Here is a 26,403-nt window from a genome sequence, read left to right as displayed (position 1 = left end):
AGATATAAATAATATAAGTAGAATAAAGAATGACAACTACGAAAAGTTCTATATAACTATATATGAAAGACAAACATATGGGGATCAGTTACAACATGCGACTCACATAAGAGGATAGTCAGTGCAAGATGTAAGGGACTTTCCCTTGCACGACCCTCATTCATCTTGTCTTGTCTGATTGTATCAGATTCTTTATCAAGAAGGAATCTTAGCCTCTATGAAGATGGTTTGACAGTTCTTACTTTCACTGATGACCTACCATTGATGCATTCTTGGATGTTCTTGCGGACTCTCTGATCTGAAGCATCGTCTCCGAACTTTTGAAATATTGAAAAGGAATCTTTGTTTGATTCTCCGACACCTGATCAACTCATGTCTCTACTTCAGGATGCTAGAATCAACTTAGCAGGTTGTTTTGATATAATCCCGATGAACTGAGGCTCCAAATGTGATGAATTTGACGCTGTAGATACAGATAAAAATCATTTTCCTCCCCACTCATAAAGACGAAAAGAAGGGAAGTTAATTTCTCTCCTCCTCAGTGGCAAGATTGATGCTCGTGTACGATGTCCCTACGCAGAACAGGTTCTGACCCATTGACATCAATTCCCCATGGCTGTTTTTTGATAAGCAACTGGGCAAGATGGTTACTCTCAGGATGTTGTGCAGTTCATACAATCAAAAGTGAGATCATTTTGATAATAGCAGAAGCCTCTGGGTCTTCAGCCCATTCCTTCACACTCAGGAGGCAGCTGCAATTACATGCGCTTCAAGTCTTCTTGTATCCATATGCTCAGATCACAAGATTTGGTCCAAGTTCCTCTAACAGGCCTAGTTCATTGGGTTCTATAATGAACTTTAGTTAACCTAGAATATACATCTGCTTTAGGTCATGCCCTTTTGGCCAACACGAAGCTTGTTCATAGATCTGTCAAACCTTTCAGACCCCAACCCTCAGGGGCACAATGTGTTGATCTTTCCTCAATTCAATCTTTTTTACTGGTTTTTCCCTCATCTTCACACTTGGCCTATCTCCAGAGATTATTGATTGCTGACGGATGTTCCAAGAGAGTTGATAAGCCAATCACGTTGGCTCATCACACATCTATTCACTCTCTTTTGATGGTAAATGGGAGTGTTTTGAGAAATATTGAGAGAAGAATAGTATCTCCTCTCAGACTATGACTTCGTCTCAGACGATCATTGGCTATCTTCACCTTTGCATTCATAGAAACACAAGAGATCCACGTTGTCCATGAAACACAATATGATTGACACATTTGTGGCCAGTGACAGGTAACACGATATCTCCAGTTCCAGATCTTCAATCATTGTTGAGTTCCACTTGAAAATGTTTTGTCAGCTAGCATGGGATTTATTATTAGTTATGATGCATCTCACCACAGTTGACTATGAATCTCTGTGATTGTGAGCTCATCATCCATAAGCTGATGCTACTGCAACCCATATTTCAGAACTCAGTTTACAACGTGCAGGGGCTTTACATTTTTGAAGACCCTTGGTCATGGTGCAGCAACATTTCACACCCCGAAAACACAGATAGTAATTTACAGGATAAACAGTTTTCATTATTTTACTATGGGTTCTTATGAGGTTGAAATCCAGCTGCTATGACTTCATCATAGGTTTTATAATTTGCATACCAACAGAGGCAAGTCAGATGAAAACAAATGTGATCCACATTCATACTCTACGCCTGCAAGCAATCACATTAGTGGCAAAGCAGTACTTCCTGTCTTTTAGTTCTGTCATTTCTTCTTTGACAAATGACACAGCAAGATGCCCAATAACTTAAGATCTGGGAGTTTGTATCAATAAGGGTATTTTTAATTTTGAGCATCCCATCACAAGTGAGACTACAACCAGGATGAGACAACTTCAGGATAAAAAGTCTTGGCCAGCCTCCTTTTCCCTACAGACGAGGGTAATGTGCGGACAACCATCCAACCATGGGATAAGTGCATAATCATGTGAGATAGAATATGTTTTAAAAATGGAGCATTATAACTCAAAATTGTATATGAATGATTCTTATCCTATCTCACACAATGGATTCCCGGACCAACAACACTACACAGATTACAGGATGGTTCTGGCTCTAGGACAAGAGAATGACGCCAACAGTCAGTCACCTGATCAGTTTGGGCAGATCACATGCTTTGCATGAGCTTTCAGTGACTGATGCAACACAAAGAGATTCAGATTCCAGTATCAAGCAGAATAAGAACCTCATCATATTTTAGTAATATTATTAATATACACCTCTCACATACACTAATCATTTTTGTTTAATATTTTGTTGTACTAACCTCTTTGGAGGTTGTAAATTTGTCCTATAAAACCTGATGAGTAAAAGTAATCTAAACATCTAATGTTCTAAAATAAACTGCAATTGATGAAACTATTTTATAATGGATGATGGGAATAGAACCTAAAATCAGTTTGTTATAGATATAGATATAGATAACATGTTATAGATATTTCTTACTGCCATAGTTTGTAGTTGTAAATCTTTATGAAGAAATACAGAAATATCACAAGATGTGGAATGTCGAGTTTCTACATTAACCTGGAAGTGTAACATTTTACTTGGTGAAATATGTTAAATGTTTCAGAACTGATTATTTATGTTCCTTCAGTTAGAACATCCAGATCCTGGGAAGTGGTATAATGGCATCACACATATAGCTTACCTACCAAACAATGCTGAAGGACAGAAGGTCCTTGCTCTGCTGAAGGTGGCTTGGGAAAGACGTCTGACGTTCACTATTGGCAGGTCTGTTACTATGGGCAAGGATAGCTGCATCACATGGAATGAAATACATCACAAGACACATATAACTGGTGGTCCAACAACGTAAGTCATCTTATTGCATCTGTCTTCCACCATCAAAGTTTTAGTTGTTATCTCACGAGAACGAGACGGTCGGGTAGCCTAGTGGTTAAAGCGTTCGCTGGTCATGCTGAGGACCTGGGTCCGATTCCCCACATGGGCACAATGTGTGAAGCCCATTTCTAGTGTCCCCCGCCATGATATTGCTGGAATATTGCTAAAAGTGGTGTAAAACTAAACTCACTCACTCACTCTCACGAGAACATGTACTTATAGCTGAGTACCTGTCAATGTACCCAAATTAGACCAGGTGCCCCTTTGTTTATTTCTATCGATTATTGGTTTGCTGGTCTAGACTTCGGCTACTTACAGATCAGCATCATATAGCTTTGCTGACTTAGTATAATACACTTCTCACTCATATGCACTCTCTCAGATATATTATCTCAAATTCTCATACAGCTTTTACAAGAGTAGCATTAGAAAGGATTTAATTTAGGAGATATTCCTCAGGAGGGATTGATGTTGATTCTATTCTTTAAATGAGTATGGCCACATACTGTATTGTGAATACTAGTACTTTCCTATTTACTGGAGCTATTAGGTATCTGAGAAGGGTCAACATGCCCTGAATGACAATAATGTCAGTGTCATGCATGTGATTATGTTGTCTCAACACTCCTTTTACAAGGAAGCATCATTAAATATAGGCTTTGTATATATTTGTATGTATTTCATTCACCCACTTATCAAGCCATATGTAAAATAAACAGATATTTTATTGCTCACATTTTATTTGTTCACGTTTGGTTAATACAGTCATGGCTACCCAGACCCTGGCTACTTGAAAAGAGTTCAAGAGGAGCTAGCAGCCCAGGGTGTGACAGAGGCGGATCTGGGGGCAACTGGCTCATCTGTCTAAGCAGGAACTGTGACACAACAATGAAGTAGTTGACTGACAACTCCCCTGACAAAAGAAGTGTTTCCATCCTCATATCTGAAGTTCATTCAGGGTTTATTGCACAGGCTTGCTATGATGACATCTGCTCTGTGTGTTTACATGAATTAAATACAGTACAAGAGAACATTTGTAATTGTTGAAATACCTGCATATTGCAATATGTGTTCGGTATTATGAAAACAACCAACCATCTTTTTCTTTTATATCAGCACCACAGTATTGCAGTATCAATACTGATGTAATACAATATTCTCCAATATTATTCATTATGATTTGTTTCTTTGCAGAATGTTTTATGTAGGTTTTGTCAGTTGAACTATGTAACATAATGGAGTTGTCAAAGCCGAAATGTAAGATTTTGAACTGTATGTCTTTTGTAAATGTGTAACAATAGGATTTAATGCATATTTCATCCTATTTCGTTAAATCTTATGTTGTTCGTGTATGAAGCATGGTTGACGATATTGCTATAACTATTTGCTTTTTCACCATAAAAATAACAAGCCATTTTTTTCTGTTAATTTGTTGCCATTGGCAATATCTATATGTTTGAAGGGCAGTGCATTCAAATATGTCACAAACTCATTTCCAAACTGATAGGAGATCCCTGCAAATAGCAAATAGTAAATAACATACTGATTTATGTAAAAACAAGATGAACCACAATACCTATAGTTGTAACTTAGCCATGTACATATATAACAACAAAAACCGTTAAACCTGATGGAAGTTGTAAAACATTTTGTATATATAGTTTTTCAGCAGTAGTTAGAGAGTGGGGGTTTTGGCAGATGCAACAGAGGCTTATTTATGGGATCTAAACCCCCAGCCCCTTAAAACGTTGAGAGTGTAGCCCGAGCCATCCTCCGATGTGCCTCCAACCTAGACCCAAAGTTCGAGCACTGAGCTATCAGCTGGCTCGCCAGTGTGATAGTTAGAACGTTGGACTTGTAATTCAGCGTTTACAGTTTGAATCGGGTAGCGGCGCAAACACTTTTGTGAGTTTGAGTCAGGTCACATGGACATGCAGGGTTGGGAAATCTGGGTCGGGTCATTCCTCCTCGGAGGAGGACTGACCTGTCACGTGACTATATTATGTTGATTCTGGTTTCTAAGCCAAACCAAGATGGCGACCGAGCATAGGAACGCTGACGTCAGAGTATTGAAAACGGAGCTAGGCACACAGCCGTATTAGGGTTGCTGGCTGGTTGTAGCAAAACGATGTTTGAAACAAGTTTATAGCTGAAAAACAATTTATTAGAAGCCACAATCAATTATTTTTGAATCGGGTTACATCAGCTTGGAAAGCAAACAGGGTTTGGATTTAAATGTAACCATAATATTCGGCGACGGCTTTATGGAGAGGGTCTGTCATGAATTCCTCGAAGTGGATTTAGGAGTACAGGACATCGCATTCTCTGGTCTCGAAGCTATAATCGACTAACGTATCTATGAGGCGTTGCAACCGTTGGGTGCCCACGAGACCTAAACTATCGTGACAGGCTCTTGAATTTCCCTCGACATATGACTCGACGCAGGGGGTGTAAATATCGAGGCCATCGACATCCACCCGACGCTGGCGTCTGAACCACCGCTTTCCGATTAGTCTCCACATGTATGGAAACATACGGCGAATCTTTAATAAGGGGGGCAATACCGTGTCTTGAGGGACAATTTGTAATTCCTCTTGCACAAATCCCTACCGGCCCGTCTTGCAAGTAATGCAGATTCGGTTCGTCGTCTTTGATATCCACTCGGTTGATGTGGTACGTTTTCATGGACCCTACAGGGTCTGTGGCATGACGTTTGTCCCCTCCTTCAAGTTCACGGGGCTGGTACAGATACCTCACGACGACCCGGTCCGGTAGTTTTTCTCTTTACCGTGACGCAGTGGTGGTGCAGCTGATTCGGTGCGTCCGCAGTTTCCGCGGCTTTGACGGGTCTTTATCGAGGAGTCGAGTGACTTCGTTGTTGATCGCCAACACCACTCGCGGTAAGCGCACCACCCATTCCGTAGATCATTTTTCTGGGTTGACCATCTCTTTGGCATACTGATGTCCGAACAAACGCTTGGCTCAAGTCCTGTTGAATCTTTCGATCCCCCAACCGAGATGTTGAAATCATAACGGGAGTAAACCTCTGTTGGCCTCGAAAACATCAAAATCTTGTGAGCGATTTACATGCAGAAAAACGTCAACGCTTACGCGAGTCTCGAAGGAGTCACGATTAACTAGGAGAATACAATCGCGCTCACGAGGCTTTTTCTACATCCAAAAATTCATCTCATCAGCTTGAAGTTTACGCATGAGAAATAAATTGTCGGAGAATCAATTGAAGACTCTTCAATAATTCGAGCATAACCATGGGCGACGTGTCAATCAAAGGGCCACCATCGCATTATCCGATCTCGGAGACATGCTAGGATTCGACGAACCTGGGACCTCATTAGCTATAAATATATTAAACAAAGATTGACAGCAGACCAATTGAAGCTAATTTCCTAAACTTGTCATATACTCGACATGGGATTGTATCCGGCCATGGAAGACGTGGCTCAAACGCTCGAAACCGTGGATGGATTTCGGTTGTGATAGATCAGTGAAATTAAACGCCAGTTAGAACAAAAACGCGACGTGCAACTCGGATTGCACAAAAAATACCATCGATCCGTCAATGTCATCGCCTGCGTGGACACATCTCTCGTGGCAGCTGTGATGGGATAAGGGGTAGCAGGCGTCGGCTTATTATCCACCATCGTGGCCGCACCCGTCGTCCTGGGGCAGAAATAGCCGGTGGGGTATCGGGGCTGTCGGGAGTAATGGAAGGCCTTAAAACACGACGAGATCAGGGTTCTGGCTGAAGCCAAGTTGAACACGATCGACGGTCATATTTCCACCGCAATCACCGATAGCAAAATCTCCGAGGAAGAGTTTCGTTTGGTGATGTTGGAAATCGCGAAATACCACCGAATGAAAGAAGAGATTCGAACCAAGACTCGGAAAACCACTGGCATCAGCCAAGTCGAGAAAAAAAAGCTCATAGAACAAGGTCGACAACAAATCATTCAAGACTTCGTGACACAGAACAACGGTACCATAATAGATTCACGTTAAACTGAACGCTAAAACTCCAGCTTCAAAGACTGGCGCGTCCACATCAGATCAGCAGTTACACTCTGTCAGTGGTTGTGCATTCAAGCTATATATAGCTCATACGCTTTGCGAGCTTATGTAACCCGATTCTAAATTAGCCGATTGTGGCCTCTAAACTTGTTTTCAGCGTCCATCGACGCATGCATCGTGATCAGCGGGGTCTAGACTACCTAAGAGCATCGTGGTTGTATTTTATTACACTTTGAATTGAGGTGAAAAGCCACCAAATGTGCACGAGGCGAGGGAGACTGGTTCTGCACTACTGTAGTCAGTATAGATGGAGCCCAGCTCAAGATAAATAATGGATTGTGGCCTCTACAACTTTTTTCCAGCGTTCGTCGACTAATATATCGTATTCAGCATGGCTCAAACTACCTATGGGCATCGTGTTTATATTTTATGAGACATGGATTCGAGGTGAAAAAAGCCACCAAACGTTCACTAAGTATTAAGGCGGAAGTGGAATGACGAGTTTCAGACATCCTTTGCACTACTATAGACGGAGCCCGGTTCAAGAGAATGTTGCAATCTCAGGATAGACCTGTTAAACCGAGCACTCAGCTATCAGGTCCTCTGTGGCTCAGTCGAACGACTCTGTTACCGAGGTTCGAAGCCTGCCGTTCGAAAAAACAACAACACGGAGCTCTAATGGGAGAGCAACCCCACAGGAGAAATACCAGCGCACTACAAACATCATCAGACCAGGGACCAGGCGGGTCTGTGGTCAAAACACCAATTTCTCCCTCCGTGGGTTGTGGCCACAGAGGGCTTTTTGCTATTTTTTTATTTGAACTGACATATAGGAGTATGAACCTCGCTATTTTTAAGGAGGGGGGGGGGGGGGGCTTAGATCCCATAGATAAGCCTCTAAGCCGCATCTGCGGCAAAACCCCCACTCTCTAACTACTTCAGCATTTTTAAGGCCTTCAAAGGGCATGAGACTGATTTTGTTTAAACTTATTAATCATCTATACCTTTTATATATTTTAGGGAGATCAATGACGTTTATTAAATTTGGAAAATAACTGACGGTCTTCAAAAATAATTACTCATTTTCTTGTGAACAAAATGTTCAATGTTCAATTGATTTTATTGTTATTCAAGACATGATCCTTGAATTTGGCCAATAGATACAACTGCAAATAAAGTTTTGTTTGCCTTTCTTTGTTAGTTCAGGTAAAGGATTCTGTGAAATATTTAATATGTTCATTATCACCAGTTTCATAGCATCTGTTTATGAGTTTAATAACATTTCGAAAGAAAATGAAATTTTAGATGTTTGTTTGAACATTTCCTTGATTGCTAGATGAACTTGAGAGACTGTTGAACATGGTAAGCATACAGTGAATGTACGGATTATCTTGTGTACTTGACTTCACATTAAACAATTCCATTTCATACATGTTAAACAATTAACTCTCTGTAAATATGCATAACTGTAAATTTCAAATGATTCTTAATTTGACTAACCAGAAAGATTTTTTTTAAATGAATTAAATAGCCATGTCTGAGTGAATGAGAAGTCATATGTTATATGAAAAATGGTCTAATTTTGGAGTTAGAGGAAATAAACAAAGTATTTTGGTTGTTGCTTGAAAATGTTCACATATAGCTTTCCATAATACCTTATACACAAACATTTCTAATACGACAAAAATAATGAATACACTCAGTTACAAACCGTCGTAGGTATGTTCTAGAACCTTTTGGGTATACATATGTGCTTGATTGATCAGGTATTCACAAATAATTAGCATATTGTTCTTATACAAGTAAACTAAGGTAAACTCTTTTCCTCCTTTTCAGCATAAGACATATATTTTATGATAAAAATGTGTTGAATTTCCTTTTCTTTTTTCTTTAAGGAAAATGTCAGGGATTCAAATAAAACGCAAATATAGAATAAAGTACAAAAATGTGTAACAATTATGTTTGATCTTTGATTAATTAGTAGCTATTAATATCTTTGTCTGTTATCCAGAAACTGTAGTTCAATAATAGCATTGTAACCATGTTGTTTTGTTGGACTGTAGATACAAACACATATACAGATATTGAAAATACAGGATCGTAAATAAATAGACATTGATAGTCTTGCCATACTGTTATAGTAGTCACTGAAACTGAGGGTTACCTGTAGGTTCTGTTGGAAGTAACAATATGATTATGATAGTATCATTATATTGTTGGCAAGCACAATACCTTCTGTTACATAATGTGAGAGTTCAAACCAGATTGTTATTCTAAGCTGCTGCAGATGTACATGGTAGGTATATGATAGGGGAGACAATTAACATGACGTAAAAAGTAATTTAAATACCCTTCACTAGACTCCCAATATCAGTTATGTCCTAAAACACAATACCTTGCCATAAATACTGAGGAAACTCATGCCAGATTCATATTCTGCTCCTGCAGATAAACCAGATCTCTTGATTTTAAGTCAGTGTCATCACCAGGATTTTATCAAGTGCTTCTATAGAAAATATTTGAAAACACATTTAATGGTCATGAAAACATTTGTTATGTTAATAAATGAAACAGCCCACAAACTGTCACATGTACATACAAATTCAAAGAATTGAAAGAATTTATGTATGTGTGTGTATGCGTGCATGTGCTCTCGCTCATAAGACCATTAATGCACAAGAGTTTAAGATATTTTTTCTTAAGCAAGTAAACAACCACGAAGTCCGTTGTCCTTTTGAATGGGAGAGCTATTTTATAAATGAAAACATGTAATGTTTAACCTATGACAAGTACACTCACACAGAGCTCATGTGGGTCTGCTGGACAGGAAAAACATGTAGCTTCAAACATCTTTGTGCATTAACTGAACAATGTACAGACTACCTATTCAATAGCGGTGTAACCATGTTGTTTGATTGGATTGTAAATACAAACACATATATTGTAAAGATAGGATTTTGTAAATACATAGAAACTGAGAGGCTTGTTCTGCTGCTGCAGAGCTCTTTGATAGTGAGGTTGTGGGCAGTGGAGACAGTGAAATAGAATGATTATGATGTTGTTGTACATTTGTTTGTCCATTACTGGGCTTGTTGCTTGAAAATGTTCACACACAACTTCCTATAGTACCTTGTACACAGAAGCTGCTGTTGAAAATATGAAGAACTATGAATATGTTAGCTATGTGTATTTGCTTGTTGATCTTGAACATAGAAGACTCTGTTGACAGTGTTTAATGATGGATTGCTAAATTGTATTGGACACAGAACCTTAATCTGCTGCTGCTGCAGAAGACGTGAAGCAGATTTAGAGAACGGTAATTGTGTTCTCTAGGATGTTCATTTTTATACCAAGCTTCTTCATAGTTGTCATTATTGAAAGAGTAGTGTTGGACTGTTGAATCAGTGTTTCTTGATGGCTGAAACAGTTATGGAATTCACAATCTGCTGCTGCACAAGATGTGAAGCAGATTTAGAGAACTGTAAATGTGTTCTCCAGGATGTTCATTTTTATACCAAGCTTCTTCATAGTTGACATTATTGATAGAATAGTGTTGGACTGTTGAATCAGTGTTTCTTGATGGCTGAAACAGTTATGGAATTCACAATCTGCTGCTGCAGAAGATGTGAAGCAGATTTAGAGAACTGTAAATGTGTTCTCCAGGATGTTCATTTTTATACCAAGCTTCTTCATAGTTGACATTATTGTTAGAGTAGTGTTGGACTTGATGGCTGAAACAGTTAAGGAGATCACGATCTGCTGCTGCAGAAGTTTGAAATGGGTGTGAAGAAAGGTGGATGCAGAAGCTATGTACATGTGTTAAATGATTTTGTTCATAATTCATTTTAAATTATAGCATTTAGTCATGGATTCAGTGGTGGATAGTTTCATCAAAATCTGATATGAACCTGTGAATGAGTTAGTTTTGTTTTATGCCGCACTCAGCAATATTCCAGCTATATGGCGGTGGCCTGTAAATACCTATTCAACAGCAGTGTAACCATTTAATTCAGTTGGATTCTAAATACAGACACAGATATTGTAAATACTAGTATAGGATTGTGTAAATACATAGACATTATGAGGCTTGTTCCGCTGCTGCAGAACTCTTTGATAGTGAGGTTGTGGGCAGTGGAGACCGTGAAATAGAATGATTATGATGTTGTTGTACATTGTTTATCCATTACTGGACTGAAGAGAGCGCTTGTGTTGGTTAACTCAATACCTTCCTTAAGTGATAAGGAAATGCATGTCAGATTCTTGTTCTGCTGCTGCAGAAAATATTTATCTACGTACCAATCAGTGTTATTTTCAGAATTCACAGATTTAGCAAACAAACATAAACATAAACATTATGCTTCCAATGAAATACCATGAAATATAATTACTGTGTAAAGAAATGATACTGAAATGTGAATATTGATAGTGTGTACAAATCAGATAACAAGTAGAAGCATATAAATACTTCCCCAAAGATATGACAATAGCCTAAAAAATCATAATTTGTTCATATGCCTGTTTCGCTCATAAGATAATTAGTGCAGATATTATGGAAACATTTTGACACATTGTTTCCTAAACAAGAAAGTTACCATTATGAGTAAAACTGTCAAACATTTAGCTAGCCTATATTTGTACCTACTGGTAATAAAAAAAACCGGTGTCTTAGAATAAAACACAAACAAATTTTTAATATGTTTATTTTTCATAGATTATTGCATTTTATCTGATTTCTTAGCCTGCTGATATACATTTAAGCTGCTTTGCATGTTAACTGATGAGAAACAAATCTTAACTGAAAATATCTTTGCATAAAAAAAGACAAAGTGTATCTTCTCAATATCATATCAAACAACTAAACCTTGTAAATATTTGTTATGAGTATAAATAAATGAACCAGGAATGGCTTCTTCTGCTGTTGCAGACATTGTTGAGGTAGATTGTGGGGACAGAGGTTCTGTAATGGAAATACCAAAACTATCATGATTGTGTAACATTGTTGGAGTTCATGCCAGGTTCTTATTCTGCTGCTGCAGATGAAGATGGTAGAGATGGAGGAGATGAGTAACTTCATGAGGGTCCGTACAACCTTAGTGTTGATTATATATATTTTACATAAAAACTGTAACTAAAATTACACAATGCTAGGATATATTTCTTTGGGTTAATTAATAGTATTCTGTATTATATTTTACTGACGACTGCGTCAGAATTCATCCCGTTATATTATTGTGCATGTTTGAACTTGTTCGCCGGGAAACGTGTGCACAGCTGATTGCTATTTCCGGCTTTGTGTACGAGACAAATACGCACGGTAATCTTAATCCCTGCAAATAATACAATGCCCAGCAAAAACAACTTATAACTTAAAAGGTAAATAATCTTGTCCAGTGATGTTTAATTGCAAATTTGACGTCTCTACTGACAAAGTCGTCTTCTGTTGATACGATGTTGTTTTCTTACCCCTGGAAAAAAGTTTGACGAAAGTGTAACTCATGGATAAGACGACCCCCTTCTACAGACTGCTTTTTTTGGTCCTCAAAATTCGGCTTATAGACGGTCATATACGGTACATTAATGCTTAGTTGATGTTCCATATGTACATGCAGGAGTGATAACATTGCCAGGATGCATACTCTATACATGAACTTTAAACCCGGAATATCAGTTGATCTGTGCACCATGGATTGCTTATACAATGGTTAAATGCACACAGTCATATGTTCAATGTAACAGATTATAAGATAGTGTCAGATGTTACATAATGAATGGTGTTAATGAGTTCATTATATACCGTTTTAAGTTATATTGTATATACATTCACACGTTTCTTGTTCAATAATTATATTTGTATAGTTCATTTGAGAATAATAAATGTAAGTTATGACAATGACTAACATTGGTGAATATGGAGATGGAAACAACAATGAGTGCACACCACTTGATTCAAGGTTTGATTAACTCTGCCACTCCGTTTCACCGAGTGTGGAGGCAAAACAACATAAATGTGTTAGATATATTTAGTATTCCACAACATTAAGAGCATATCTTATGTAGATATATCTGCCAACCTCTCTAGAACACATGATTATGTACACTTGTGAATTCACCAGGCAGATTTAGGCATTTCACATCTGCCCAGAAGTGAAATAGTTGACATTTTAGGTTCATGTTGAAATATGTTTCACTTCTTGTGAAATATATATTTCCAATATTTATTTCCAATATATATTTGTTGTCAAAAGTTTAATTCATAATTAGTTGTATATTTCTTGTAGTGTTGTTTGTGATCTTTATTGCAATGAGTGCTTAATTTTCGTGCAGGTACTAACACCATTATCAAGCACGCCGCGACTCATTGCAATAAAGAAGTTGACTATCAATACAAATCAGTTTTCTTTCATCTTCACAACTTCTAAAATGCCTCACAAAGAAACACCTTTTTGTTTGTTTTTCTCGCATAGTATCCAGAAAGCAGTATTTGATAGCTGCTCATATAATAATGTTTAGTTCAAAACAGTTATTTCATCAAAATTATCCTCAGTAATCTGTCCACACACTGTGTTGCAAAATAAGGTGAACTCAAAGTGCTTGTTGACTTCTTGTTCATCTTGTAAGGTATGAATATGAAGACATAACATACGAAATTGTCTGTGTTCATTTTGATACATGCTACTTAGCTACAAATGTAAGTGACATTTGTAAAACATTTAAATCTATGCTGCAAACCATTTATGAATAAGCTTAATGTATATTTCAGATGAGGAATATGTGCTTGTTGATTCTGAAGTTGACAACTTGAACTCAAATGAGTAAGTATTACCTTGCGTGAAGAGACAAATACCATGATGTGTATTATTGTGGTTGTGTAATCTGGCATAATTATGAACTTCACTGGCTGGAGATTTGAACAAAGGCTGGTGGTTCGGCTTATATACGGAACATACCATTTTGATATTGATTTTAAGGGTCAAGTTATGACTTCAAGCTTATCTACTTATAATTCACCTTATTCTTCACTTTTTTTTATTTCAAGAGATGAGTTACTCTCAATTGCAATTCCTACAGACAATTGATCTATAGGGAATAAGTGAAACCATCCTTTACAATCCCAGAAGTCTGGTATATTGGTAAGTCACTGGTATATTGTGAAGTGGTTGCTTAATACAGGGCATAAGCTACAAAAGATATTACATTATGATGAGATAATAACACAATCCAAGTTCGAGCATAATTGGCAAATTCAGTCAAACAATTTGTCCTGAAATATAATCCGCTAGTAGTATGTACATTGATTCAAAACTTCCATTTTGCCCTCAGAATGCACACACAGAATTGTGCAAAAAGTATTTGGACGATTGATCGTAATTTCCATACACTTACATGTTAATTTAGTGTAGCCTAATTTGTTCTGGTGTGGTGCCAGTCACAAATTAATGACTTTGTCATCTGTGTGGTGGATAACTGTTGACTCTCTACATGTGGCTTGGCCATCAATCCAAATGTCTGACATTATGCCGTACTGCTGATCACACAAACAATACAAATATTTGCAATATGACATTGTAGAGGAACTTTTTTATGGATAGAGAACTTCTTTGTTGCCGTAGTTTGGGATGTTTCGCAGATCCTAACATCTGCGTTATCAAGCAAATGATACACAGCATTTGCACAAGGAGAAATATATACATGGCAGGTATTTGGGTTTATACAATAGAAGAGGTTGATGTACAGTGTGTTGGCATGAGAGCTTGTTGTGATAAGAAATGATTGAAGCCAGTAGACAAAGGAAGGACTTAAGGAAGGTAGACTTGAGGAAGTAATATGACGACACTGTGTTGCTGTAGTTTTCAAGTGTACCTATGCATCAGCCTAATTCGTCAGTTGTCTTATAAGCTGACGGGATATAAATACATTGGGTATTTGCAATCCTGACAGTGCAACAACTACATCTTGATACATCCCACAGGTTTTAAAGATTATGAAAGTAACTAGCAGCAACAACTGCCCTCTTCTGAATCTCTACAGTTGCAAATGTTGATGTCTTGTCATTACTTCTAAATCTGGCTAAAATAAAGTCATGCATAACTTGGTCAGTCTTATGGGTGTACATTTTGTGTTAAATTATGCAGGAGTAAACAGAACATTAGGAGAACAGTTCTTATAAGTAAGTGATATTTGCATGGATGGCTATTTAATTTAAGTTCAACCCAACAGGCACCTTATAAACTAACAATTTTTGACAGTTTATGCTGTTAAATCTTTCAGCATATGGATTTACTTACTAGTTGTTGATTACTTGATGAAAGGCCATCTAGGTCAGCCTATCCTCTTCCCCCTCACCCTTTCTTTGCTTGATATTATCTATTTACTCTTTTCAGACAAGAAGATGAAGCTAGTGGCTTTACGATTCCATTTGAGACTGATCGATCTTTTATGACACTAATGAAGGAAAATCTAGCAGTGAAAGGACTCCTGAAGCCCAACCAGCTCTATCATCCTGATCATGAAGTCATAGTTTTAAAGTCTCCAAGTGGTAAGTGTTTTTGACATAGTGTCATGATGCAGGAATGGGTCTTCTCTAATGCATGGGTAATATACGTAAACTTATTTGAACAGTTTCTGTGTTTCCAGTGAGTTGAGATTGTAAATACGATGTGCCATTTAAGATTGACATCCAATGATCAAGGGAAAAACAATGCTCCTTTGAGCAGCTGAACTGGATATTGGTGCAATGCAAATAATGGCATAATAATAATGTCTTTGTCATCATTGTGTATGCTAAAATATCATCTAGAAATAGGACATATATTCACAGGCACTTTTTACAGTAATGACTGGATGGTGGACATCAAACAAACCAAATGTCTTACCTTTATGTCTAGTGCAGTAGATTGCTCCACCTGCCTATGGAATGCCGCTTGCTTTTAATGCGCCACTTTCTTCCAATGCGCCACTTTCTTCAATGTGCCACTTACTGGCAATGCGCCGCTTTCACACAGGTCAACGTTACCACCTATGCCTGGTTATCCTATCACATTTTCAGTATCCCTTAACCTCCCTCCGATTGAGGTGCTTCAATCTACTTTGACTCATACAGCGACAGATGTGGGTTCGGCGCTTCCTTCCGGAGCGCTGATTTCTATGACTGCGAGATTCTCCATTAGTGAACCACCTTCTGTTGTATCCGGTCTACCGCCCAGTGCACCACTTTATACCAATGCTCTGCTTACAACTACAACCAATGGGATATTCAGCCCTTCATGGTGATCCTCCTTTGTCAGACACGAGATCTAATATGCCTCCTGTGACTTCAACTACCCCGGTGACTACGTCTAATGATTCCTTCCAGGCCTAATTTACTGGTGTCTTGGAATCCGGCATCCGATGTTCCTGCATCTCAGCCGTTTGATTTTGATTCCATTGTTTGGGGTAGTGGCCTCAGTGCTGGGTCAGCAACCTCCAGTCACGTCTACGATCGCTCAGTTGGCTGGCCCTGCCAACCGTGCCCTGTCAATCTTTGGATGAAGCCCTCCCGTCAGCCACGTCTTCTCCCACTTCGGATGGTAATTCAGTGTCTGATGTCAGTGTTTGATGTCAGTGTTGATGCTGTCGACACATCTCAGTTGCTGGTGTTGATTGTTAAAGAACCACTAAACTTTGTTTTTTGTTACTCTTTTAACCATTACATATGAAAGATTTGTGGTTAGTCTTATGCGGAACACCAAATTTATTCTTTAAAAACTTGTGGTTATTTAATACCGAGCGATTAAAAGTTGCCAAAAAGTCACCTGCTTCCCTCTCGCCCGCCAACGAAACCACAGACAGGTTACGTAACTCTGTCGCCGGAGCACTGCAGTGACGTCATATGAGGAACGATTTTCAGTTAGTTGTATAGAAAATGTGTAGCACGCTCATCATTTTGATGATTTCTCGACATCAACGACGCACATGCCGAATCGCTGCTTTTGTCTTCAATTGCTCCTAGGGTCGTCGGCTTATGGTGTCCCCATGCACAGATTTCCACAGGACCCCCGCAGTTCGTGCTAAATGGGTTATGTTTGTGAGTGCGGCTTAGCGTTGTGGAAGCCTGAAACGATATCTTACTTGTGTTCAGATCGCTTCACGGAAGTTAAAGGATCAAACTACTTACTTTGTAAAAATATGCATATGATTGATGACCATAAAGATTTTCTAAGACACAACTTGTAACATAACGATTTCTTCCTCGAAGTGAGGTTGTGGTCAAGTAACAATAATATTGTAAGTAGTATTATATTGATTGACCCACCTCGCTGCCACGAGAAATTGTTATGTTATATTTTATCATGCAAAATCCTATTAATAATCAATAAAATATACATATTTTACTACCAGTAGAAAGTAGTTTTGATTTTGTAACTTCGGTGGAAACAAACCTAAATGCCATTTATCCTCAGACTGGCGGATGTTCCCGACAGGGCTACCGCCATTTTTAAAAATAAAAAATCTGTTAGAATTAATGAGATTATAGTTTGTTTTCACTGCTTAGAAAATCAAGACTACTTTCTACTGTGAGTTAAATATGTATTGGAATCATAACCAAACGGATTTTGCATGACACAACTTATAACATAACGATTTCTTCCACGGAAGCTTAGGTGGGGTCAAGTCACAATACTACGCGCCGATAAATTTCTTGCTACATTCCCATGGTTAATGTCCACTCACCAGTATGTAGATACTAGTCAATGTGCGCTTTTATATTTGGTCTTATAATCCCAATTAGTTTATTATCATACTTGTATGCATTTTGAAACTAAATAAAAAGCAGACGATCTGCTGATACTTATAGTGAATTTATAACAGAACTGTAATATCTAGACATTTTATAGTTTGCCAATGTGAATCATAATTCGCATAATAATACCCTAGTGCATGTTGTCTGTCTCATTACACTTCACGTACGAAAACAATGATTCTGTTGAATGCTACGACAAATGAATAAAACAAAATGCAAATATTAAAATTAAAAACAGATTAAAGTTATAGGAACAATATCAGGCCATTACCTTGTTCGAGGAATGTATCCATCAATATCCACAAAACTGTTCCAAATGATGTGTCTTTTAACAGTTTAATATAATGAAAAAGTGATAAATCTTTTCAGGTATTGGTGTATAGTCTCATTGGTCACCCAAGATAGCACACCTGGCAACCAATTGCATAATGTCCGCTTTCTTTAAAAACAGTAATTTAGTTAGCCAATAATGGGCAATCAATCAATGTATTGCCGGTTAATCCTTTGAAAGAAGGACGTTGTTTTTTACGCAGACACAGACACGTTTACAGAGTGTACTCAGTATAGATTAGTAAATCTACATACGTAAACACTACCTTTTGACAATTCCGCTGTGTAAGATAAAAGTAATTAATCAATCAGCGTGTTATCGGTTAATCCTTTGATCGATGTTTATAATGTTGAATATTTACTCCAGACACAAGAAATGCCAAATGGGAACCTTTGTCGGGTAATTTAAGTGTGTTACCACTAATTATACCTGTGATAAATTCATTAACTGACCATCAAGTGAATGATGACAAATAACGTGTAGTGTTAATTGCTGTATTGCATGTGAAAACTTATGGGCCGACACTGTTTTGAGAATACAAACAGATTTTTACATGACATGATTAAATATCGAGGTAAAAACACAGAAATGGGATCAATTTGGATCAGTCATTATACAAATAGGGCCTAACGACACCAATCGATTTTGACAGAATCGTCTATGAAAACAAGTTGTAACTCGGAAACTAGGCAAAGCAGGAGACAAAAGTAAATGCCAGTAGATTGTGAGAACATATAGCTTTCATTTTCCACAACAATTGTCACGATTTCAAGTTTATACAAGCCTGTAAACAACATAATTTAACCCCTAAAATGTAGATGAATTCCTGCACGGGCCCTCCAAGCTATTCCTCATATGACGTCACAGAGTCGCGCCGCTCTGATTGGTTGAAATTTCGTTCGCGGGTGAGAATTGTGCACTGTTGTCAAAAAGGTCGATTTAAGTCAATTAAAGGTCGAAATGAGTAGTTTTAATGACGAGGTTTCATTTATAACGATGCGAGTTAGTGATTTATGTATTTGTACCCCCTAGGGTTTATGTGACCTTTAAAAAGACACATTTGCCATGAAGTACTTCCCCATCGGATCTTCTGACTTGCTTTGATATGAAACCGGATGACATTTCCTCCTCGTCCCTGTATTACTCATCTTGCGGCTTCCCTAGATGAGGTGTTTGACAACCTTCGGAAAGTCAAGGATGGTTTTCGGAGCCTTGTTTTAACTTGGCGTCTTCTCATGTCCATGGGTCCTCAACGTTGATTGCATCCCCTCCTGTGGATGATGACATTACATTATTGGGGATGAAACAGAGAGCGTATTCTCCTTTCTTGGTGGAAGACCGGGAACTGTCGCATTTGGATGGTCTTGCGAATGGCACCCCTCAACATGGTGTTAACAGCGAGAGAAGCGGTGGCCATGTCTGTATCCCATGCAGTCTCTCCTCAACAAACTTATATCCGGGCCTCGATGGTTTTATTGCAAGGACAATTCCAAACTATTTTGGATCAGCTGGCTCACTTCTTTGCTTACCTCACAGCAGTCCGACGTAGGGGTCTTCTTCACTCGTCCACCTAGGAGGATAGGTTTTAGATTTCTGATTGTTATATTTTTTGTGTTTCCATGGCAGCAAGTTTGACTTTGACTGAGATTGGTGTTGGTGCTCTTTTCCAGAGCTGAACTTTAAGACTGTTCAATATTTCTTTACCAAACTTCTCACATAGATAGGTCTAGTGGGGAACTGGAGCCTTTTGGTAGTTTTGGATTTCTCAGATTATAATATTTCTTGGCGTTTCCATGGCAGCAAGTTTGACTTTGATTTCTTCACCAAACTTGGCACATAGATAGGTCTGGTGGTGAAATGGTACCTTTTGGTAGTTTTGGAATTCTGAATAAAATAAATTTTGTGTTTTCATGCCAACAAGTTTAGCTTCAACTGATTTTGGTGGTAGTGCTCCTTTCTTGAGCAAAACTTAAAAACCTTTCAATGCCCTCCTTCCACTTTACCATATACACACCAAAACATTTGACATAACCATAACTAGTACTATTCATGAAGAGTGTTTTGCCATTGCAGGGGATATTGATGACTGTCTTCTTGTTCCTGTTCTTTAGTTTCTTCAGCCTCAAATCTCTTGCACATTTCCTGTTCTTCCTCATAGTCCGGTTCATAAACCTTTCTATGAATTTCACACATCTTAATTTCTGACTTCATTCTGTTGAGGGAAGTAGACCAGATAGGCAGGGCGTTCACGTTCATATCCGACAAAAAACCTTTCTCGCTGCGATTGTCCAGTTTCTTCATCCCTTGAATAAAAGCAAAGCAGGCTGTGCCGAAAACATGCATATTTGACAGATTTGGCTTCTGACCTGTCAAAGCCTCGAATGGTGTTATGTTCAGTCTCTTGTTGTAACACTGGTTTCGAATGTGCGCTGAAGTCATGATAGCATATGACCATGGAGTCTTGGGTAACTTGGCTTCAATGATGAGGCATTTCGCCAGATTGTATAGGGAACGCCGTGCCGTTTCTACTGTTCCGTTCTGATGGGGTGAGTACGGTGCTGACATCTGGTGACGTATCTTGTTCTTGATGAGAATGTTCCTGAATTTCTCGTGAATGTTCTGGTGAATTCTGTCCCGTTGTTGGTCCTCATGGTGACGACCTTTCCAAACGGTGCGTTAGCGTCGCATCTCCATAATGACGTCATAAATCTTGTTTCATGACCTAACAGTGTTGGGTCAACAGCCCATTGCGAGCAAGTTGTTTGAACTTAAAATTAAATTTATTATTCTGTTTTGTCTTTTTGAACACAAATTCCACCCATTTTAGCTGGATAGGGGAGTTATAATTAACCTACGGCTTCTGCAATGACAGTGCCCTGAAAAACAGAGTTACCCCAATAGTGTAGGAATACATTGAAAGGATGTGGTGAATCGGTTTTCAAATTGCGACCATACATGCTGATTATACGGTCTGAAGTTTATAGCATTGACCAATCAGAACTTGTGTTACATACTAAGCTGAATTAGAATTACTTTTATGGTGTTTTTCTATTTTTCCTTAACCCCAAATTCAAATTTTAAAACTTACGTTATTTACTTTCTCTTAACTCTTGTGACCGTCAAATGGAAATGACCTAGAAAAAAAGATACCAACCTCTTGTAACACCACACCCGAACAAACCCCTGCTCTTCTAATGGCAATTATGTATTTCTACAAATGATGTATTTCCATACATAAACCTATCCTGCCCTGTTCAAAGTAGACAAAAACCTTCAAACAATTAACCTACCGATACCTACCAATGCTGAGTCTGCCAAAAAATGATCTTCCCACCCAACACTAAAACATAGAGGCAAACCTACTGTGAAAATAGCCACTGAGTCACCATTAGTGAGTATTGTTTGTTTAAATGAGGAGCAATGAACATAAGATGCGACAGCAGTTCATTTGTGTCATGGTTTGCTCACAGGAAGTCAGGTGTTCACCTTAAGATGGGAGAGTTTCTTTGCAAAGGCAATCGTTACATATCAAACAATCTTAGTGACTTTCCTTATTCCATGCAGAAGAAGACACGCTGAGGCATCTAACATCAACAAAATAGAGTAAATCACTTCACCAGGCTTTGTGTGCATCTTGTGTCCAACATTGTTTGCAAGGGGCAGCCAGCAACAAATCAGATCAAGCTACTATGTATCTCCTAATGTTGTACTAAAGATGTTGATCATCTAATGTGTACCAAACTACCACATGGTGCTAAACAAAATCTCAGCAAAGATTTTCAATGTTGACACTTGGAGACACAGGAACCAATCATATTCTCCCACCTTGAGCACTCAAAGTATTAGGCAGTTAAATATTATTATCTGTGCCACTTAATATGGACAATTTCCTGTAAAATGGGCATCTAGTGAAAATATGAAGTTTTTTATTGTGTAATGAATCCCAAAATACAATACTTATGTCAATGGTGTGATGGAGGTAGGATATTCACAGGAAGTTTACCCCATTACACTACATTGCACATCCAGTTAACAAGCACATACCATCTTCATCATGGCAAATGATGGCACATTTCTTCATTATGAGGGGCGGTGGGGTAGCCTAATGGTTAAAGCGTTGGCTTGTCATGCCGAAGACCCGGGTTCGAATCTCCACATGGGTACAATGTGTGAAACCCATTTCTGGTGACCCCAGCCGTGATGTTGCTGGAATATTGCTAAAAGCGGCGTAAAACCAAAATCAGTCAGTCAGTCTTCATTATGACATTCAACTCACTATGAATGTACCTACTGTACAGCATGTTTTGCCTTATAATTATTTTATATTCTTTGTTCCAGATGCAGCTAGGGCAAAAGAAACATTGGCCAAATTTAAGCCGGAATCTCTTCCTACAAATGTAAGTTTATGCGTCATAAATTGTTTTACAATCTTGTATAAATATAATATTTATGTTTGTTCTTGCATGTGTACCTTCAAGGCTCTGTATCTTGTCTTTCAGTTCATTTAAATCTGTTAAATTAAGATCAAATTACAGTGGATATTAAGGTTAAATTAATTGACGACATATTTTATCATTGCGATAAAGTAAACTTGTTCCTCTGTTTGTTCACTGAGGAAGCTAAGCGCTTTGCTTTTAGCCAAAATGAAGCAGCTGAAAAAACAGTAGTACAAATCTGTACCATATCAGGTGCGCATGTGTAACATTCTTGATTAGAGAAGAAAATTAACCTAGAAACATGTACACTGTTTAAATTATGATTCACTTACAATTATTGTCTGCTATATTTGTTCTATTCCACATTCATATCAGTGAATGCTTATTATCATATAAATACTGCCTACATGGAAACTGCCACTGCCTGTACTCAATTAGATATGCCTAATCTGACTCAGTTACAAGTGATAATTATGGTACTTTGAAGATAATAAAATTTCTTCAAGCTGAAGAAATATTGCTGTTATTTCCTCTTATATTCAGTCCTTTAGGCACTGAAGTACCTTTTAGTTCTTGGAGAGTATTTTAAATAATGATGGTTAGGGTAAAGCAAGGTTTGACATACTAATCGAATTTACTTCGCATAATTTCTCAAATGTTGTAACAATGGTCAATAGTTCCCTTGCTTGAAGTTTGATGTGACTGAGTAAACAATGGCATGATGGGAGAGTTTCTTTTAAGGGATTTTGTCACAGTTCATAATTGTCATAACCCCATGTAGGAGTTTTGGGAGACAACCTTTAAAATACAACCCTTGGGAACTGTACAAAACTTAACAATTGATGCAACTACCACAGTTGTCTCCCCAAATCCCGACATCCCATAACCCCTACAGCCCAATACCCTTACAATTAGTAAAACAACACGTGGCATTTACCTGTCTGGCATAATGAACTGACCCAAAGGAGAAATTACAGGAGTGTACACTGTGAGATTAAGCTCACAGTATACAGATGAGAAGGGAATAAGATTGTGCTCTATTTTTCCTTATCCTGACTCATGCTCTTTTGCTTGTCTTCTTCTTCTTGCGAACATAGTGGAACACTTGTATCTCCCTAATTGAAGCTCCCTTCAATGTAAAATCACTAATTAGTACTCACCAAGAGTTGCCTCCCTCTTCCAAATGCTCGGGAAAGGAGGCGCCACCCTCTGGCCTCATGCTTCACTCTCTCCTTCTTCGCCCAGTGAGCAGGATGTGAGAGCGCCTGTGTCTCCCTACACACTATATCCTTTGATTATTCTTAGTTAGTTACCTCTTATAGTCTACTATAGAGGTGTAGCTAGTATCCTTCAACAATTATGTATTGATATTTATTCGTAATTCTGCTGTTTAACAAATATTAAGGTCACGCAAACAGGGTTTAGCCATGGCCGATACATCGGAACCCCTCGCCAGTCAACTGCTGTCGGTCGACCCCCTCCCGTCTGGTGTTCCACTAGAGTTACCCTCGGAGGAGAGCGTTGATAGCTTCAAGGCTCTTGGGGAATCCCTCGAAGCTTCATGAGCGACGACTTGACCTTCGCGAAGGCTGGGGGTCCGAGTCAGAGTCCGGGGATGAGAGGATCTTCATTCGCGAACCTCTTCGTCTAGAGGGTCATCGAGGGATTCCCCAAGAGCTTCGCGAAGCTATCAACGTTCACCACATAGATCTCCGCAAAGGTCACCATATAGACGCAGCTCGTCAGGCCGTTCACCAAGACGATCTCCTCGCCGTTCTCCACGCTGATCACCTCGCCGATCTCCTCACAGGTCACCACACCGTTCGCCTCACAAGTCTTCACGGAAGTCCCCAGACAGGTCTCCGTTGACGTCACCCTGCAGAGCGGTAGAAGTATACAGGTCTCAACCTCAGTCACCATCGGAAGAGCATCAACCTCTTATCAGCGATCCCATTACAGAAGATGATGGAGGCATCATTTTCTCCGACGCAGAAACACGCTATTGGATGGTTAACAACCTGGACCTATCTTCACCTTTCAAGAACGGTAATCCGGCCCACACTTACCTTATGAGGGAGGACAATGCAGACACCATCACCCTACCTCCGATCGACCCGATAGCTACAGTCCCACAGAATCTGGACACAGCCTTCCATAAAGCCACTAAATCCCAAGCGCCGCACTTACCACAGTTCAAGGCTAAAAAGTTCTCAACCCATAATATGGACCCTTTTTTCAAGGCACAAGAGATCGACGATAACTACAAAGTAATCAACGATGTCAAGAATAAGAACTATAAGATTGACGACCGCAAGCTGGTTCAGATCGAAACCATGACAAGGCGAATGTTCTTCGGCCTTAACAGATCAAGAACGATTAATGAGACTCTTATCACCAGATTTCGAGATTCGACATCTGAGGATGACAGAATGATCTACTCGGCACTACTTATGCAGAAGAAGGACCAACAGTTTCTAACGGATCATCTTACATCAGTCTCCGCAGCGCTAACTCTGGCTCGTCGTCAAGGTCTCCTCGCTTCCTGTTGTTGGGGTGAGCAGTTTACAGCTCCACTCTACACAGCCCCGTGGTCTACGCCATCTATCTTCGACGGAGGAATAGATAAAGTCTCTAAGGAAGTCACCAAGGATTCTAGAGAAGTCCTTATGATAAAGTCGATGGACACGCTAGCCAGCGTCATCAGGCAGACTTCACCGAGATATTCAGGAAGATCAAAATTCACTGGCTTACAGAAAGCACAGGACAGGAAGATGGCCAGCTCAAGAGGAAAAGATTCTTTTCGTCGCCCATATGGCAACTACAGAGGAGGATCTGGAAGAGGCAGGGCACCCAGAGGTTCCCGCAACTATAAACGATGAAAGACAAGTTCGGAACGACTGGAGTCTTCCACCCCCAGCCGTTCCAGTACAACCATCACAAGTGGGTGGACGCCTTCAACTGCACTGGGAGAACTGGGGAATTCTACAAGACCCATATGTCTCCAACATACTTCAACACGGATATCGAATCCAACTACAGGCCACGCCTCCGCTTACAGTCAACCCTCATAAGTTCGACTTCCAGGTGCAACAACTACCAAAGTTAAGAGAGGCTGTTACATCTCTCCTAACCAAGCAGGCCATAGAAGTACTAGATCAAGTAAACATCGAACCAGGCTTCTACTCCCCAGTTTTCCTAGTGCCCAAGAAAAACTCAAAGGAAAAGTTCAGACTCATTTTCAACATGAGCACGTTCAACAGAGATTATTTACGCAAACCGCCAACGTTTCGCATATACATCTACCTCAACTACGGCATCTAAATTCGTCCCATGGACTACATGGCCAGTATAGATCTGCAGGATGCTTATCTACACATCCCGATACATCTCGACTCGAGGAAATACCTACGGTTTACACTAGACGGGCTGCATTATCAATGGAGAGTACTCCCATTTGGAATATCATCGGCCCCTGGTTATTCACAAGAGTAACGAAACCTATCGTCACCTACCTACATCGTCTAGGGCTACGCAGTGCGTTCTACCTCAACGACGGGATACAAGTAGATCAAGATCCACAGCATCTCAAACTACAGTTATACTTCATCATCAAGCTACTAACACAGCTAGGATGGTAGTTGGACCTAGAACCTACGCAAGATCTGCAATTTCTAGGCATTCGATTTATCTCGACACTGAACCGTATTGTCGTACCAGAGGACCGATGGCTCAAGATCCAACAATCCATCCCACAAGCCTTACTCTCTCCGCTACCACTACGACAATGGCAGAGTCTGTTGGGTCTCCTCACGTCAGCCCAAGACATGACAGTCAGAGGCAGACTACAGTTACGCCCGTTACAGGTCTTCATCAACGCTCATCTCGACGACCTACAACCATTCAGTCTACCGAAACACAT

At 39.3% G+C, this 26,403-nt stretch overlaps 1 protein-coding gene across 1 annotated transcript in view; it reads left to right on the top strand.

Moving 5' to 3' along the window:
- LOC124278256 overlaps positions 1 to 26,403 on the top strand; it is a 127,486-nt gene that overhangs the window by 59,804 nt on the left and 41,279 nt on the right. The window contains exon 7 of the mRNA XM_046713973.1: positions 2,661 to 2,878. Coding sequence (XP_046569929.1) covers positions 2,661 to 2,878 — 218 coding nt within the window. The remainder of the gene's footprint in view (positions 1 to 2,660; positions 2,879 to 26,403) is intronic.

The sequence above is a fragment of the Haliotis rubra genome, unplaced genomic scaffold (assembly GCF_003918875.1).
Source record: "Haliotis rubra isolate DU_JTF1 unplaced genomic scaffold, ASM391887v1 Scf234, whole genome shotgun sequence".
In the NCBI taxonomy this organism is placed as follows: Eukaryota; Metazoa; Mollusca; class Gastropoda; order Lepetellida; family Haliotidae; genus Haliotis; species Haliotis rubra.
This window is presented reverse-complemented; position numbering and strand designations above follow the sequence as displayed.